Below are 14,002 nucleotides of genomic sequence, written 5' to 3'. Positions count from 1 at the left end.
GCTCGGGAAGTTCTTGGGTGGTAACTTGGAACCCTGGTCTTTTGCTCTTGGTGTAGCGGTAAGAGCGGCCTTGGAATGCATCCCGAGACCCTGATCGTGACAGCCACAGACTTGCGTCCTAGTGGGTGGGTCTGACGGAGTTTCTAGATTGGAACATATCCTATCTCCAACTAAGTATCCACATTAAGACCTCGATTAAAAATGTACCGTCGAGCAGGCGAAGCGAACCAGCTACTGTAAGACAAACTGTGGAGGCTTGATTGAATATTTTTTTTACAAATCACCCAAAGCTGGGTATAAATCACACTTATCTCAACGCGTGAACGGGGCTTTGAACCTGACAGGTGCACTACAGCTACTCATATCGTTCGCGGTTTGGTTTATGGGGTGTGCAAGTCACGCTATCCTTTTTCGTTCTTTATTTGGGGAAACTAGATCCTTTGGCGAGAGAATCTTCTTTCTAACAACGCTCTCTTTTGACAAGTCGATATTCTGCACCTCGGAAGAACGAACCAGGTCCTGCTGTTGTAGTTCAAAGGAGAACTGGTTGCTAGATTCAGAAGCATATGAGGCTGAACGTAGATAGAGAACATCAGGTCGATATATAACTAGCTAAACATTACACCTGGATATTGGAGGTATCAATTCCAACGCCGTAGCTTCATCTCTAACCTGCGCCGGTCTCACATCACAACAATTCATGTAAACCGCCCAACATCCAAGTTTCGCATCACTTCTGAGTCCCTCTTGGACAGATTTAGACCAATTGCATAGAAGACATACCGTACGACGGAATACATGTTTGTCCAGGTCCAATCACTATTATTCAATACCCGCATTACTCTACACAGCGCCTTCAAGGTACCTTTGATATATTACTCAAGCACAATCAGTGAGGTCGTCTTTGTTGACAGGCGCTAATATGGAGTCAACAAGTCAATATATTAAATTGTGGTTTGGAACTGCATGTTGAAGATTATCAAGGTACTCTTCACGGGCGTGTTACTCTTTTTGGAAACCACCTAAATGCTTCATCTTCTTCCTCGTGAGTACCATGATAGCTACTATTTTCTATAAGAACCCTTGTATTCCTGGTCTGAATAACTCTTCTATCATCAGTATCGACTCCTCTTTACAACTCTCTTCTAAAAGATCATCTTTTCAACCAAACCACCAAACCGTCAAAATGAAGGCAAGCTTCTCCGCTATCGCTCTGGCTCTCGCCGCCACTTCCACCGCTACCAAGTTCTCTGTCAGCGGTGATGGCTACATGCACCTGAACGGCAAGCAAATTCTGGCTTCCGGCGGTGCTGTCGAGTTCCAAAACAAGGGTAGCGACTTCACCGTCAGTGACGGCTTCTTGAAGACCTCCGATGGAAAGAAAAGTGAGTAACATGAGCTTCTTCCTTTCACTAAAAAAATACTTATACACTTCAGTTTACGTCGGCAGCAACGGCGACGTTCTCTATGGTTCCCAGAGCGGCGACTCGGGCTTCTCCATCGAGGGTGGCAAGCTCACCTGGTCCCACGGCAGCTTCTACGCCTGTCCTTTGGATGAGCTCTTCCAGACTATCAAGCTTGGCGCTGTCCGCAAGGATGGTCAAACTCCTGGTGATGATTGCTCCCCCATTGTCCTCACTCAAGTCTAAGTAAGTGCCACGACTAGTGTCTAATAACTTTTGCTGGAGCTATGTGCTGACTTGATAGAAGGAATTCACAACTTTCATAGACTTGCAACATCTGAGTGGAAGCATTATCGCTGATCTTTCCGGGGAATTATCATGAGCACTATATGTAACTACGCCTCATTGAAGCCTAGACTGGGCATCTGCCTCGGTTTTGACCGCGCTCAATCAACTATAGCTCTATAACAGTGCAATGTGCTCAAGTAGTCACGTAACTCCCACATGGTCGAGACACCCTTCCAAAACTACGCCTTCCTACTTTAATACCGGCTTTAATTAAAGACAGTGAAATTTGGCATACGTAAATCCTGTGGCCACCTTTCTCATATCCACACATTTAGACGGGGCTTTATCAGTTGGTTTATCTGTCCGGATAGACAATTTGACCTATTTATAAGGAAAAGAAAGAAGGAAAAGAAGAGACAGAGAGAGAGAGAGAGAGAGAGAGCTACGCAGCCTAGGAGGTCTAGTCACTTCCCATCGGTTTGTTTGATAGGCTTCTAGCCGCGCGTGTTGGTTAATTTAAGAAACCATGCTTGTCGATTCAATAACAGCAGCTATGTACAAAATTCTGACAATCTAGGATGTTATGACAAGTTACCATCATGCCCACAAGGAGTAGTCAAGCTTCAAGTCTGGACAAGTACAGATGTGGTACCCCTAGTCCTCTCAATTCTTCTGACACTAAAGCCCGGTCAATGTTCGACCTTGCTTAGTTGGCCTTGGGCAGAGCAACACCCTTGTCCTGAAGGGTCTGACCGAGCTGGCGGAGGTCGTCCTCAGAAACGCCGCTGTAGTCGAGGCTGTCAGAGCCCATAGGGGTGGGGACAGGGCCTCCCTCCTGGGTAGGGTTACCGGTGAGGACGGTAGCAAGGTTCATGCAGGCGGGGGAACACCCTCAACATGGACAGCTGGTTAATTGTTAGCACGGAAACTCACAGTGAGAATCTGACTTCTCTGGGAAGACTTACTGTCGGGAGTCGATCCGGAGATCGTGACGTGGACACCATCACCCTTGAGCTGATCCTGACACTGATCGAAGGACTCCTGGGAGACACCAGGGGGGAGGTCCACACGCTTGGAAACGAAGGGAGATCGGCTCAGACGGCGGCTGATGTGGCCAACTCCGCCGGCAATGGCACCACCACCGAGAGTGGCGAGGGTTCCATCAGCTGCAGTAATGGCAGCAGCCTCCATACCGAGGGCAGCTCCAAGACCTGCCACGAAGGGAGCAGGGGCGTACTGAACCTGGGAGAGGACAGCGAGGGCAGAGGCGGCAGCAATAGCGGAGAAGTGCATCTTGATGGTTGAGAGGAAATGAAGTTCGAAGGATCGAAAGGTTGAAATGAAGAGTGTAGTAGAGATGATTGTCAAAGGCTGATTGATGATTTGAATTAAACAGCAGATGAAGACGGCTTTTATATCTCGTTGTCTAGCATTGACCTCTCGATGTTACCTGACCGGTCCCTAGTCCGCTCCACGGGTATGTGGCGGCCAAAATCCGATTCCATCTCGAAGAAGTGACGTCTAGCTCAAACTTCAGCTCACAAAGCCCCCATCAAGAAGGATTCAAATGATCGTCATTTGGTGATATGGTGAGGTCGTGACTTGCTGTGGAGCAGGTCTCACACCTTGCCCTTGGGGGCTGCTACAAGATCAAGCTGCAGTTGAGTCACGCACACGACTTGATGCCCTGCGTCCAGCCCCCAATGCTTCCAGAATAGACCTGGACGATCATCCTTCAGTAATACAACTCTCCCGAAACCGAATGATACTGTGGGGCATCCTTGGCATATCTTCGCCCCCAATGCCCTCATCTTCAGGGACTCAAATCATTCTTATTCGGTGATATACTAAAAGATCGTGCTTATATGGGGTATTCTTGGCAACTCCATCGTCTTTGGGGGCTGTTTATACAAATGGGGGCAGAAAGAGATGCAAAAAATCACGCAGCCAAAGGCCTCAGGACGATGAGATCACCGAATTGCTCTCATTGCTGGATACTCAGCCGGCAGCACAATCTCTGGATCTAAACTGCTATGGAAATTAGCCTCGGGGAGTATCCCTACGTGGAGGCTGTGCCTCGTGGGTGCTGCAGGGCCATTCCTTCAGATTTCGGGCTCCACTCGGGGTCTACACATGAAAGCCAAATGTCTATAAATCTGGCACGAACCCTCCACTTGGCCATTACCTTTTCGCCAGACAATTTCAAATTCTCAATTCACACAAGCAAAATGAAGACCGCACCCGCAGCCCTTGCTTCCCTCGCCGCCCTCCTGACCTGCGTCCAGCAGAGTCCCGCGCCTGTCAACGTCGTTATCCCTGCTGTTTTGGGAGGCGTTGGTGCCGGATTCGCTGGCAAGGCCTTCAAGGAATTCGGTCTGCGCGACGAGAGGCCCATCTACCGTCGTGACGATGACCCATTTGCTGGTCTTCCCCAGCCGGCTGCAGACCAGTGCAAGTCCCAGCTCCAGGGAGTCACTGTCACCTTCTCCCCATTGGATAACAATGGTGTCCGCGTTGACGATGTTCCCTCATCCTGCATGACACTTGCCAATGTGTTCTTGGACGACGATTCGGGCGACTCCCGCCCGATTCCCATGGGTATGTTTATCTCGACCTCACCCACTTTGGCGGAGTCCAAAATTGCTGACATCTGTCTCACAGGGAGCGCTAGCTTGGAATACCACAACCTCTCCACTGACCAGCTGAAGCAGCTGCAGGATGCCTTGGATCAGAGACAGGGTAACTAAATGTGTTGACCACGTTTGTTTTGCGGAAGTCACTCAGACCACCAGGCCTGGTTGTTGTAAATAGTTTCGCTTGTTGAAGCTTTCTTTCTCTTTTGTCATGTTTGTTTTGCCGTCTGTCACTTAATCAGCTCAACGCAGTACGTATTGCTTTACCTACATCTTTCGCTTCTGGTATTCTCATACCTATCCGTAGAATCGAAGAAATCAGGTCATAGACAGAGAGAGACTTATAAAAGATCTCCCGCACATACCTGTATGTGATTCTTCCCGGCGAAACGAGTGACTCTGGAAACGTGTCAAAAATGGGTCGCAGTTAATTCTGTTGGCGACAGTGTTTGCCTTGTTTGCAGGGTCCGCGCTGATACTCGTGATTAAGCAACACCGATTGCCAGTGAGATGGTGGAAGTCTTGAGCTAAACGCTGTGAATTTTTGAGGAGGATGAATCATGGGTTGCTGACTTCCGTCGTATCGGTACTCCTATCTTCCGGCGTCTACCTCAGCGCCTCTGGGATATGGGTCGTGGCGAGACGGAAGAGACGTGTGCATGGGATGTTGCAGGTGGTAAGCTACGTGCGTTGGAGAAAATTCTTAGAGCTATGATGACATTTGAACCTGCGGAACGACCTACAGCAGACCAACTCCTTAGATCAGAGTATATGGCCAAGTGGGCTTTGCCCGCGTGGAAGAGGCAGAAAAAGCAGACAAGCGCAGACCATAGGCTATAGATGAGGAGCAATAGGCCGTCTGCGCCCAAGCAGACTGAAAGACATCGGGAGGGGGCCTATGCATACCAACAAGGGAAGCTTTCACTCGCGATTCACAAAAATTCCTCATCCGCTTAGGCAAAACGCACGATGACCCCAATGATTGCCCCAATCACTGCCCCGATCAAAATGGCAATGGTAAAACGTAACAACAGCTCCAAAGCGGTAAGTTCCCTGAAAGGACGGGAGTAGATGCGCGCAAAAATATTCTGCTTCTGATAACTTGGGGGCGGCTGCATCTCTAACGACGAGTGATCGAATGGAGTCTCCGCTTGATTCTTCGACATAGTGGGTTCGGAAAATAGTGTGATAATCCAACTATGTAACCGTGAGCGTTTTACGGCGCCAAAATGTACTTGCTGAGGGATGTCATACCGGGGATTTGAGGTCAAGGAGTTGTTCAGAGATGGGGGAGGGGGCCAAAAAGTTAGCAGTGGAGTCTTCTTTATACATAGGCTCAATGCCCTCGCTTCGGTTTTTAGTAGGTTGGGGGCCACCCTAATTTATGTCGATCCTCCTGTGAGATCCACATCGCGCATGCGCTTGTCGTCCGATTTGTTTAGCCAGACCTCATTGTATAAACCAAACCAATGGTACCATATAGATACTTCAGAGACAATAGCCAATCTACATGTCACATTTCCTCCATCACATCAACAAGCCATGATTTTCGCTCTCGTGTCTGCCACTTCAGGCTCTTTCTCTGTCTTTCTCGCTTGCGTTGCCCTCAACACATCCCAGTCGAGGCGATGGTTTTTCTGCTTGCCGATTGTTCTCTGTGGAGCTATCGGGTTCCTCGCCAGTAAGGAGCTTGACGAAATGCTACCGGGACTTGGCCAACTCTGGGGCCATGCCCTTGTGTCACATGTCATCCATAACACAGCCGTGCTGTACATCGACAAGTGGACTCTGCAACCCAGTCACGAAAGCCAAGGCTGGGATATTCGCGCCGCTTACAAGATCTGCGTCAATCCACAGCTTCTTGGCACCCACCGCGAAGTCCCTCACGCCCGCCCCGTGAGCACAAGCCCGTCACGTTTCGCATTCCTTCGAAGACGGCTCGGCCAATTACTTCTCCTTCAGCTAATCAACGAGTTCGTCGTTACTCCTGCCTACATACTGAGCTTTGCGCCGATCTCAGCGGATGACTTTTCACCGATAAAGACGGTCTACTTGCGCCGGCTCTTTGTCGGACCCCAAGTGACAAAGTTTGAAACCATGCTGAGGGCCGCATTTGCCGTTCGCTGGATCTGGGATAACTACGTTGGACTATGCTACGCCCAAACGGCGCTCGCTATCTTGTTCTCGGTCATCCTCCGCTGGGATGAACCGTGGGAGTGGCGACCCTTCTTTGGCAGCCCACTTGAGGCGTGGAGCATGCGCCGTTTCTGGGGGCGATTCTGGCATCGCCTTGTTTACCGACCATATACTACGTGGGGGCTATGGTTTTCTCGTGAAGTGGTTCGGATTTCACCTGGATCCCTTGGCGAAAGTGCGTCAGTGGTAATGCTTGTGTTCCTACTGTCAGGCGCCATACATGCACTAGTGACTTGGCACGCAACTGGCTGCGGGTACTGGGGCGATATCCAGTGGTTCTTACTCAATGGTGTTGTAGTCGCAGGCGAAACCATGATCGCCAAGCCGTTATTGCGGTGTTTGAGCACAGAAGAAAATAAGGCAAGTCGGGGTCTGTGGTTTCAACTTGCGGGCTATGTGTGGGTCTTTGCTTTTCTATTTTGGAGCGTTCCTAAGTGGGAGTACGGTAAAATTTACTGTGGCCTTTCTAGGGCGGTTTAGTGCTGGCCCCCATAGGCAAAGTGAAACATGACAGTGTAGCAAATGATGATGACATAGCTTTTGAACATTTCTCATAGTAACCAGGTCATGCGAATAACAAATACAAGCGTGAGTTCCGCGCTCACGCGTGGCCAAAAAGACGATCGAAGAGAGGTATCACCACCTTCAGAACCTCTTTTTAACTGTCTTTTTGGCTGTCTTTTTGGCTGTCTCTCCAACTAATCGTCGAATAATTGTGATTAGTCGAGTAAAGAAAGTCTTGGCTAAGCCATGATTCCTGAATTAATTATTGTTTGATTACATCTGATCCTCTGTAGGGCACTCCACATGGTGCAAGGGTCCAAATTGATAACGCTATTCTCCGCAGTCCATTTCTTACGTGGGGGCTGAGAAGACCCGTGGCCGCAAGCCCTAGTGGAGCCCGGGGATTGACTGCGGGACACTCAGTGGAGCCCGAGGGGACAAACTTTCGGTTTCGGGTGCCAAGCGCCAGGGACCCAACCCTAAATCAAGGTCAATCGTGGGGGCCAAGGCTGATTCCGCCCATTTCGAAACCTGCCCCGTGAAGGAATTCATCTTCAGGAAGTGGACATTCTCCGAATTTCACCCGGAACTGTAATCAAACTGATGCGACCCTGCAGGACAGAACTTGACCTCGGGTTCATGCTATTTTTGGCTCTTTTCTTCGTGCATTCTATCCATTTTCGATGACGTCATTGATAATAGTAGATTTACTCTAGTCGTTTCACACGAATTGGCACACGTAGGTCTGTATGTATTCCCTTTTAGATACCAAAGGTGCTTTTTAGAAAGCTGCAAGTAATAACAAACCGCCAACCAACGCTCCTGTGACGAGAGGGCTTTCTTGTAACCCAATGGAAAGCCATCCCACATAGGGAAGATAGCCTTTAACTAGGCCAACGACTTCTTCGCGGCCTACCATTAGCTGGCCTGGGGGATAGAGTGGCACATCATCGCCATCATTGTTGTCTCCTTTTGTCAAGGTGAATTGTCTGCGATGAAGCCTCAAGTAAGCTTCAATTCCACACTAGACTGCTTCACGAGAGGGAGACGTACTCTTTACCGCCGAGCCACACAGATTTAATTGCCCGATGAACCATTGGCAGTGGTCTTCCCGGAAACCAGCAGACAGGAATCTCGCCGGCTCGAACCCATGATTGCCGATTCCATAAGAAGATGAGGTCACCCCGTGTGAAAGCAGGTGCCATAGATTCCGAAATCACCACCATGATAGGATGCGAGGAGCCAGTGAAGACACACAGAGCCTTCCAGGCCATGAAGGGAAAAGTAACCAAGAGAAGAGACCATAGAAGCAATGTCAAAGTCCCCCGCGGACTGTGCCAATTTTGAGGCATTCTGAGGGCAACCGAGTTAATAGCAATGAAGAAAAGAAGTAGTAGCAACTTGTTATGCAAGAAAATAGATTCGGGTCGGTGGAATAAATTTCCCCCAATGCCCACGGGCTTGGCCCCCACTATAACTAGCCGGGACCGCCCCCACATCCACGCCCGTTCAGACACACATCGCCCAGGGGTAAAGCCACCAATTTCAATTGTACCAAACAATCCACCATTTATGATCATATCCAATGTCTACCATAGCTTCAATATCGCGCAACCACCAAGAGCCCCTTCAACCGCTGTCTGATCCGGTTGCTATCCGGTCCGATCTCGTTGCCTCAGAAGAGACTGACCTTCGCCTGTACCCCAAGGCCAGCAACATGTCAGCAGCTGAATACACCATCAAAAATGCGTTTACGGGCTCCACGATCTTTTCGGTGACAGGAAAAAAGTATGGATCTAGTCCAGGTCGCGAATTCCGTGACTCGAGTGGTCTCCCGTTATTTGACCTTCGTCGGGCTGGATTCTTGATCAGGCCTTGGAAAGTCCGGTTGCCCGGAGACGATAGTAAAAACCTGGCAGCGATATACATGAAAGGTCCTTCCAAGAAAATTATTCTGGACATTGAGGAGAACCAAGCTATTACGACCAGCGGAACTAAGAGGGTCGACGACGAGAAGAAAGTCACCTTGAAGGTTTTTCGAAAAACGGCTCTTTACACCTTTGACGTCTTGGCTGGCGATAAAAAGGTAGCTCATATTCAGGAGAACCCGGAGTTAAATCGCTCCGTGGGCCACTGGATGTCGAGCCCATATGATTACGTCCCACCTAGACGTATCTTGGATATTCGATTGGCAGAAGGATTGGATGCGTCGATTGTAAGTGAAAGCTGCATGCACCGGGCACGAGACTCACGAGACTTTATCACTCTGGGTTACTTACAGAACATTCATTTAGGCAGCCCTGATTGCAGTGTTCATATCAGACATGTTTTTTGGAAATGAGGTTGAGGCCTAAAGACAGACACAGTCTGCCCTGATAAAAAGACAACAAGACCCAAAGAGAGAGAAAGAGGGAAATTCATCACGTTTAATACCACTGGGTCTTAAATTTTGAGATGTCACTCGAACAGACAGAATTTCAATTGTAAAAGGAGGTCAAACCTGAGCATTCCACTCAACAAAGTTGAAGCGCGCAGGATCAAAACATGGTTTATCATACGCGCCCTGTGCGTAGATTGCGAAATGAGCACCAGTATTGGGGGACTCCTTCCCAGATCGACGATGCGTCAATGCTGTGCTGGATATCCGACCCAGCATGACGGGTTCGGAGGCACATTGTTTTTCATCTAGAACCGAGAAACAGAGGTCGTATTCTGTCGAGCGCGCGCGGATAATAAGTTCAATGGTGTGGTCCTCGAATGTGAGCTGGTGCATGGTTTCCTGGAGAAATTAGTTCCTGTCTGTTCCATTCCCTGGTGGGTATAGTATTTACCTTGAATTGATCTTCCTTCTCATCGTAACAACGTGCCACAATCTCGAGACCTGTCTTGGTCTCATCAAATGACTTCCTTATTCCAATCGAAGCATAAGCGAATTGGGACCACCAAATCGCCGTCCCTGCTTCGTGACCTGCCTCTGTTGGCAGAAAACTTAATCTGGTTTTCCACTCGCCGGAGAAGCTGGTTTGCTTTTGCAAAAGCATGGAAGGACACTCGGAGCTATCAATGCGGTACGCATTTCCATAGAGTGTCATGAGACCCGGAGATTCGGATAGAGAATAATCGTTCTTCAGTGGCGTTCGGAGATGATACCAGCCCAATTGGAGCGTGGAAGCCTCAAAGTCATCTCGCCAAGTCTGCGGTTGTGTCAAAAGCTGCATATCCTCTGCCTGCATTTGAAGGCTGATGGGTTGTCGGTTGTTGACAACTGGCCACCCATCGACCCATTCAACGGGACTCATGAATGTTTCGCGACCAAGCTGGGAGATAAATTCGGAGTCTTTGCCCTGAGGTCGGACTCCTAAGAACACTGCAAACCACTTTCCGCTCTGGATTTCGATAAAGTCCAGATGTCCAGTGTTGCGAATTGAAGGATCGTCGCCGTTGAAGATGACAGGGTTGACTGTTCCTTTGGGACCTAGTTCCCACGGACCGAATGGTCCAGTAGTGCTGCGGCTGATCCACTGCTGATGACCTTCATCGGTACCACCCTCGGCAGTACTTAGATAGTAGTAACCGTCTTTTCTGAAAATGTGAGGTCCCTCTGCAATTCCAATCCCGAAATCCGACAATCGGTTCCATTTGACAGGCCCTAGACATCGGCCAGAGGTTATGTCTATCTCGCTGGTAAAAGTTGCCAGCCCAAGACCATGCTTTTTGATCCTGGGATCGATAATCATGTTTACCGCAGAGAAGTACACTTTGCCGTCATCGTCAAAAAAGAGCTTGGCGGGTTAGCTAGGTCTTCAAGCAATGATGTTTCAGTGCAAATGCTTACATCTTGATCAATTCCGGGAACGTCGAAGAAGATCGGATCAGACCAAGAAGACGAGTCCCAGATGTCAGTTGTAGAGACAAAGAATCCTCGGGGAATAACAATATCCTGTTAAAGTATCAGACTTCTGACTCTGGATTCTTAAGCTTGAGTTGAGCGGCTTACCCATTCCTTCGGACGGAATCTATGAGTGCAACCGAGAGAGACATAGAAGCGCCCTTTGTGATGACGAATGGTTGGCGCCCACAGTCCCCCAGAGGGCTCGGTGGTTCGCATGTTAATTTGTGAATGTCTCGTGATGACATGACCGATGAGATTCCATTGTAGAAGGTCTTTGCTGTGGTAGACGGGAATACCTGGGTAATATTCGAACGTGGAAGTCACCAGATAATAGTCATCATTCACTCGACATATCGAAGGATCTGGATTGAAGCCAGGGATTATGGGGTTGTTGAACATCCCGTCAGACAAAGCGGTAATTGTCATAGTCCAAGAAATTGGAACCTTCAAGAATGCGTGGACTTGGGGATGGTTTGCATTATATGTGACTTGATGAAGACCCCTCGTTGATGACACTGAAATTGACAAGTTCTTCAGTGGAGCCGAAGGGAGGTGGAGTGAATGTTCATGTGGAGGTGGAGGTCAATCGGGTCCGCTGTGGAGCTCAAGAATGTCCCCAAATGCCACAGCGAGCCGGAAACACTTCAACGATCGCAACCCATCGCGCGCATTGGAAACTTGACCGTTCAGCTCATCTCTTGGGTCAAATGAGCTTTCTGTGCTTAATTCAGGATTGCTCTGATACTGATCAAAATTCTGACCTCTGGCATATTGTCTCGAGGCTCCCAGCATAGAGATTCGAACAGGGCTTCCAAAACGCGATATAGCCCAACTAGTGAGACCTCCCATAAACAGACAGATGGCAAGTTCAAAGCCGCTGCGTTGTGCATCGCCGGCGGTGATCGCATCATGGGCTGCGTTCAGCATTCGAGTATTACAGTCGAATATCTTTTGGACTCTTTCTTTTTGCAGCCAGTTCCTTAGAGACTGCTTCGCCAGTTCGATATCTGCCTCAGATCCAGACCTTCCAGTGACCATATGCAAGTCCGAAAAGTTTAGGTGGAGAGCCAACATCGCCAAATGAAAGAGAAGAATTCCCGACGAGTTCTTGGGGTTGCGGTTAGTAGGATCGGCTTGATTATCATTTCCATAGAAAGTATCCCAGTTCTTCAGGCAAGATATCAGCCATTCCCGGCGCTCTTGTAGTGACTCCCCAATATTCTGCGGTGCCAAAGATAGGGGAGAGCTAAGAAGCCCGGTCGGATTGAGCATACAAATCGTCTGCCGCCACTCGAAGACATGAGTATGCAAGACGTAAGCATAGAGAGTCTTGCAGAAATCATCCAATGGAGGGAATGGCAGAACGTCGGGGAGGTCATTGTGTAGAAGGATTGTGGTAAGTGTAGTGAGGAAATACGTGCTTGGTGGTATATCGGCGGGCCCCAGGAGAGACTTCCACGCCCAGGCTGTTGGCGCCTTCCAGAACATATTTGAGCATGGCAATGCCGTATTTGCGGTCTCAGCTTTGCTGAGGTAGGGTTGTCGCTGGAAGAAAGCTGCCATTTGACAGTCCAGAAGCTGAGTCCAAGCCGAATTAGACGGTGGGCCCGATTCATAAACAGGAGAAGAATCTTACATATATGCAGAGCCCTAAGCGCTTCTTTTGCTCTTCATTAATCCACCCCACCCATGTATCTTCCATGCGACTTCGGTTACGGTCTGAAGAAGGCTGAGACGCGGTGGTTGCTTTCGCCCGGCAGTCTAATAATTGGCCGCGTCGACAATGAACAGCGAGATCGCCGCGATCGCCCTCAAACCGCTCATATGCTGCCTTTTGTCCTACCCACATTGCAGACACAGAAACAAGAAAAAAGGCAAAGATATTCTCGGATGATCTCGCCTAGGCAGATAATACAGTTAGAGTGAATAGAATAATTCAAATATCCTTGACTCACACAGCTCTGATCCTTCTCCTGCATCAATTTAATTGACATTCTAGCTCTTTCGAGATACGTCAAGGCAAACTTGTCTTGGCTTGGCTTGGAGTAGCTGGATCCCAAAATTGCCATTGCTAGCAAGAGATTGGGCGAACATTCGCGAGAATCAAAAGTCGGTATGTGCAGCACTGGGAATCTAGGTTGCACGTGGACAAAGAAGAGTTCCAGAAAGCACGTGATGGTCGAGATTGGTGGGAATGATCGTGATAAATTACCATTTTCGCTGCAGAAGGCGTCGAGAAGCGGTGCAGTCACGGTCTCTATCATGGTTTTGTAGGTTGTCTCGGATATCTGGCTCTTCATGCGGAGCATTTCTGCTTCATGGGCATCAACGAACGATTTGGAATTTGATGCTCTGCATGCGAGACTTTGATTTCCATGATCGCCCAGCGGTGCCTCATCTTCCTGCCTTGTTTGAGACTCATCTTGCACGTTATCATCCCTAGCGTGATATAGACCATCATGGGGAATTTGGCCGGGACCTGAATGATTCATCTGTATCGAATGCATCATTCCTTCCCCATTATGAACGGCATCCAAAGGACTATGCGTTGATATACCGGTCGACAAGAAGTCTAGAGTCCAGTCAAGATTTGTATCCTGCAGACCTTCACCATAGAACGGCCACTGGAAGCCCCAATCTGCTACGTCGATGTGATCAGTCGAGCGAAGCTGATGCTCATGTGATTCTGGGAGCGGTAGGTCTGTATCGATATTGGAGTGACGGTCTAAATATTGCTCGGTTGGTGAGGGGGATCTATCGTGGTATCGGCCATTCCTGTCGTGCTCGCTAGCACAACGTTCTCGTTTGCACTGTGTCGAGGGCGTTTGGTGTTTGACTGAGACTTCGAGACATACTGGGATGTGTCAACATCATTCAAGCCCTCATCTGAGCCGCCTCGACGAGTACTGTGAGTACGTTGGTGTATCTTCTGGTGTCTAGATAGAAGGTCGCTAATGTGTCGGGTTTAAGCGTTTGGGCCAAAGACGTGCCCGGTTCCATCAGCCTTACCTTCTTGTAAACTGACTAGAGCAGAATGAACAAGCGTATGGCGTGTTGTTTTTCTCATCTAGTATAACAAGTTAGGG

At 49.0% G+C, this 14,002-nt stretch overlaps 8 protein-coding genes across 8 annotated transcripts; 4 read left to right on the top strand and 4 right to left on the bottom strand.

Moving 5' to 3' along the window:
* Window positions 1-1,186: 1,186 nt before the first annotated feature.
* On the top strand, window positions 1,187-1,649 carry N7506_009641 (uncharacterized protein; the record flags this gene model as incomplete). The annotated part of the gene is made up of 2 exons (XM_056958934.1): window positions 1,187-1,385; window positions 1,438-1,649. The coding sequence occupies 2 exons, from the start codon at window positions 1,187-1,189 to the stop codon at window positions 1,647-1,649; spliced, it is 411 nt and encodes a 136-aa protein (XP_056808324.1).
* Window positions 1,650-2,397: 748 nt separating this feature from the next.
* On the bottom strand, window positions 2,398-2,984 carry N7506_009640 (uncharacterized protein; the record flags this gene model as incomplete). Its single annotated transcript, XM_056958933.1, has 2 exons — window positions 2,398-2,582; window positions 2,657-2,984. The coding sequence occupies 2 exons, from the start codon at window positions 2,982-2,984 to the stop codon at window positions 2,398-2,400; spliced, it is 513 nt and encodes a 170-aa protein (XP_056808323.1).
* Window positions 2,985-3,919: 935 nt separating this feature from the next.
* Window positions 3,920-4,438, top strand: N7506_009639 (uncharacterized protein; the record flags this gene model as incomplete). Its single annotated transcript, XM_056958932.1, has 1 exon — window positions 3,920-4,438. One exon carries the CDS (start codon window positions 3,920-3,922, stop codon window positions 4,436-4,438), a length of 519 nt encoding a protein of 172 aa, XP_056808322.1.
* A 1,428-nt stretch (window positions 4,439-5,866) lies between these two features.
* On the top strand, window positions 5,867-7,000 carry N7506_009638 (wax synthase family protein; the record flags this gene model as incomplete). Its single annotated transcript, XM_056958931.1, has 1 exon — window positions 5,867-7,000. The coding sequence occupies one exon, from the start codon at window positions 5,867-5,869 to the stop codon at window positions 6,998-7,000; it is 1,134 nt and encodes a 377-aa protein (XP_056808321.1).
* Window positions 7,001-7,805: 805 nt separating this feature from the next.
* Window positions 7,806-8,298, bottom strand: N7506_009637 (Signal peptidase I; the record flags this gene model as incomplete). Its single annotated transcript, XM_056958930.1, has 2 exons — window positions 7,806-8,013; window positions 8,078-8,298. The coding sequence occupies 2 exons, from the start codon at window positions 8,296-8,298 to the stop codon at window positions 7,806-7,808; spliced, it is 429 nt and encodes a 142-aa protein (XP_056808320.1).
* A 311-nt stretch (window positions 8,299-8,609) lies between these two features.
* N7506_009636 (uncharacterized protein) lies at window positions 8,610-9,378 on the top strand (the record flags this gene model as incomplete). Its single annotated transcript, XM_056958929.1, has 2 exons — window positions 8,610-9,239; window positions 9,319-9,378. 2 exons carry the CDS (start codon window positions 8,610-8,612, stop codon window positions 9,376-9,378), a joined length of 690 nt encoding a protein of 229 aa, XP_056808319.1.
* A 140-nt stretch (window positions 9,379-9,518) lies between these two features.
* On the bottom strand, window positions 9,519-11,315 carry N7506_009635 (glycoside hydrolase family 43 protein; the record flags this gene model as incomplete). The annotated part of the gene is made up of 4 exons (XM_056958928.1): window positions 9,519-9,803; window positions 9,856-10,806; window positions 10,860-10,964; window positions 11,022-11,315. 4 exons carry the CDS (start codon window positions 11,313-11,315, stop codon window positions 9,519-9,521), a joined length of 1,635 nt encoding a protein of 544 aa, XP_056808318.1.
* A 183-nt stretch (window positions 11,316-11,498) lies between these two features.
* N7506_009634 (uncharacterized protein) lies at window positions 11,499-12,479 on the bottom strand (the record flags this gene model as incomplete). The annotated part of the gene is made up of 1 exon (XM_056958927.1): window positions 11,499-12,479. One exon carries the CDS (start codon window positions 12,477-12,479, stop codon window positions 11,499-11,501), a length of 981 nt encoding a protein of 326 aa, XP_056808317.1.
* Window positions 12,480-14,002: the final 1,523 nt, after the last annotated feature.

Source organism: Penicillium brevicompactum, assembly GCF_028827555.1.
Source record: "Penicillium brevicompactum strain IBT 35665 chromosome Unknown utg000006l_segment0_segment0, whole genome shotgun sequence".
In the NCBI taxonomy this organism is placed as follows: domain Eukaryota; kingdom Fungi; phylum Ascomycota; class Eurotiomycetes; order Eurotiales; family Aspergillaceae; genus Penicillium; species Penicillium brevicompactum.
The sequence above is the reverse complement of the archived record's forward strand: the minus strand, read 5'-3'. Positions and strand labels throughout refer to the sequence as shown.